Here is a 2,287-nt window from a genome sequence, read left to right as displayed (position 1 = left end):
CTGTTAAAATTATATTAGCATTTACCTTTTTTGTACAGTAATATTGATATATAAAATAATGCGTATTGTTTATGTAGTAAATTTTAGTAATTAATAAATTTTGACATTTTTTTGTAAAATTTAAAAGAATAATAAAATAAATGTTACTTCGCCCAAAAATCCTTTTTTCAGTGTAGATTTAGTGTAAATGCTTACATTTATGACAATGGTGCAACCAAGTTAAAGCATTTCAGTTTGCTAACTAATGCATTTTAATGTAATCCAATGCRTGCACAAAGAACAAGTGCAGAAGCTCACCCTTATTTTGCTGTCAGCACCAGGATACTCCTTTTCTTCCAGTGCCTCCCATCTTTGATCAAATTTTGACACCAAAGGATTGTCAAAATCAACAATCTGGAAGCCTGAAACGTTAGCTCCCCCATACTGAATTTTGGATAGATCTCCATCGATAAAACCCTGAACAGAGTAAAAAGGTTGGATCCAGAATTACTGCATTGAGACAAAACTTTAAAGCCCTCTGGAAGATGTAAACCTAAACACGCTGTTTAAAACTTACCAAGTTGGCAATAATGTAGTGATAACCTTTAACGTGTCGACCAATTGTGATGACCTGCGAGGTTAGACAACAAACATACAGTAAGTTATACAGGAAACACTTGGTTTGATGTGGAAATTRTGTTGCTGCAAGTTTTACATTTGTCCATTTTGCTTCTTTTATTCTCTTATTTGATTCAACTGTGCATTCTAGTAAATACACTTATAGATGTAACGATTACTACGTTTCTGTGTGTAACAGCACGCACTTTAATCTCACAAACATTTTATAAACCAGGTAATTATTTTTAATTTGTAGACGAGCAATCGTAATACCATTAGGAATGGCAAATTTATACCTAAGTTTACTGAGTAATTTTGTCTAAATGTGTTCCACATGTACTTTTTTCTGATTAGAAGACAACAACCCTGTTTACATTTATTTTAATAATCGGTTTGRCAATCGGTTTGTAAGCACGCATTAACTGCTAATCAATGAGTCTCCCATTTGGGTGCAAAGTTAAGTAAAAAATCCTGTTTGCCCTCATTTGTTTTACCTTTAATTGTATTTTGTTTTCTGTTTAAATGAGCCATTATTGTAATTGTTATGGTTCTGTTTTACATCTGTTGGACTGCCAAGTCCATCTGACTGTGCTGCTTTTTTWAAATGCACAATCAAAACCTAATATACACTTTAAAATACGTATTTAATTCAATGACAACGAGGTTGTCGGCATTTTGCCTTTTTTTTTTTTGGCATGTGCATTATGCAGCATTATATTTTTTATCACATAAGAATGTTGAAACTCAAATCTATGACAAGTAATCAACTCAAAACATTATCTGTAATAGAATTGACCTAATGGTAAATACAACACCATTAAAGATATCATGTGTGCTTCATTAACAATAAAAACCGCCCACTCTGTCGTACCTGATCCATGATGTCTTTCACTTTGTCCTGCTCACAGTCCAGGATGACCCGTCGCTCCTTTTTGTTCTCCAGGTCTTGGAAGAGTGAACGATAGGCTTCGTCCTTCCTCTCGTCTTTCAGGTTGCCCACATTGATGGCTGTCACCTGCCACTTTTTCTCTGCTGCTGTATCCAGAACAACCTGCAGTGTTGTGAGGCCTGCACAGACAGGATTAAGAGGATCGTAACACTATTTATATCTGACTGAAATGGACTTTTAAAGCTGTGATGAAAAAAACATTCAACTGTTTTAAAGGGTGTATCTTTAAGATGCACTTTTTCCTCATTTCTAAATAATACCTGGAGAATTATATTTGGATAAGAGGCATTTTTTTAATGTGAGCTATTATTTAGAAGAATAGAATAGAATAGAAATTGCCTTTATTGTACTGCAGCGGGGAAATTCAGGTGTCACATCAGCATCAGTGCAAAGGTTCACACACTAGTTACTTTACAAACTATTGCTAGTACACACAAAACAAAATTGACACTTACTAGCCATGATACAACTACTAATCATAAAAATTAAAATGTAATATGAAGAATTGTGCAAGAATGGAAAAACATTGGGCCTCACGCAAGAACCGTTCCTACGCACAGATTTGTTCTTAAATTGTGCGTACGAGTGATTTAGGAGAATTTGTGGCATTCACCAATGTTTTCGTATTCTACGATTTTTTTCAGATACGAACAAAATTCATGAGTGGTCCAGACCTGTCGTATATTTTACGAGCAGCCAGTCTGCTGTTATCCAGACGGGGCACGGTGCGCAGCGCTGTGC

At 35.1% G+C, this 2,287-nt stretch overlaps 1 protein-coding gene across 1 annotated transcript in view; it reads right to left on the bottom strand.

Annotated features, from left to right (window-relative positions):
- The window catches only part of gria2b (glutamate receptor, ionotropic, AMPA 2b), a gene marked incomplete at both ends in the record, with an annotated part of 50,275 nt that overhangs the window by 6,853 nt on the left and 41,135 nt on the right, over nt 1-2,287 (bottom strand). Inside the window, 3 exon segments of the mRNA XM_014001981.1 lie at nt 298-456; nt 557-610; nt 1,469-1,665. Of these exon segments, the coding sequence (XP_013857435.1) occupies nt 298-456; nt 557-610; nt 1,469-1,665 (410 nt within the window).

The sequence above is a fragment of the Austrofundulus limnaeus genome, unplaced genomic scaffold (genome assembly GCF_001266775.1).
Source record: "Austrofundulus limnaeus strain Quisiro unplaced genomic scaffold, Austrofundulus_limnaeus-1.0 Scaffold11, whole genome shotgun sequence".
NCBI classification, from domain to species: domain Eukaryota; kingdom Metazoa; phylum Chordata; class Actinopteri; order Cyprinodontiformes; family Rivulidae; genus Austrofundulus; species Austrofundulus limnaeus.
This window is presented reverse-complemented; position numbering and strand designations above follow the sequence as displayed.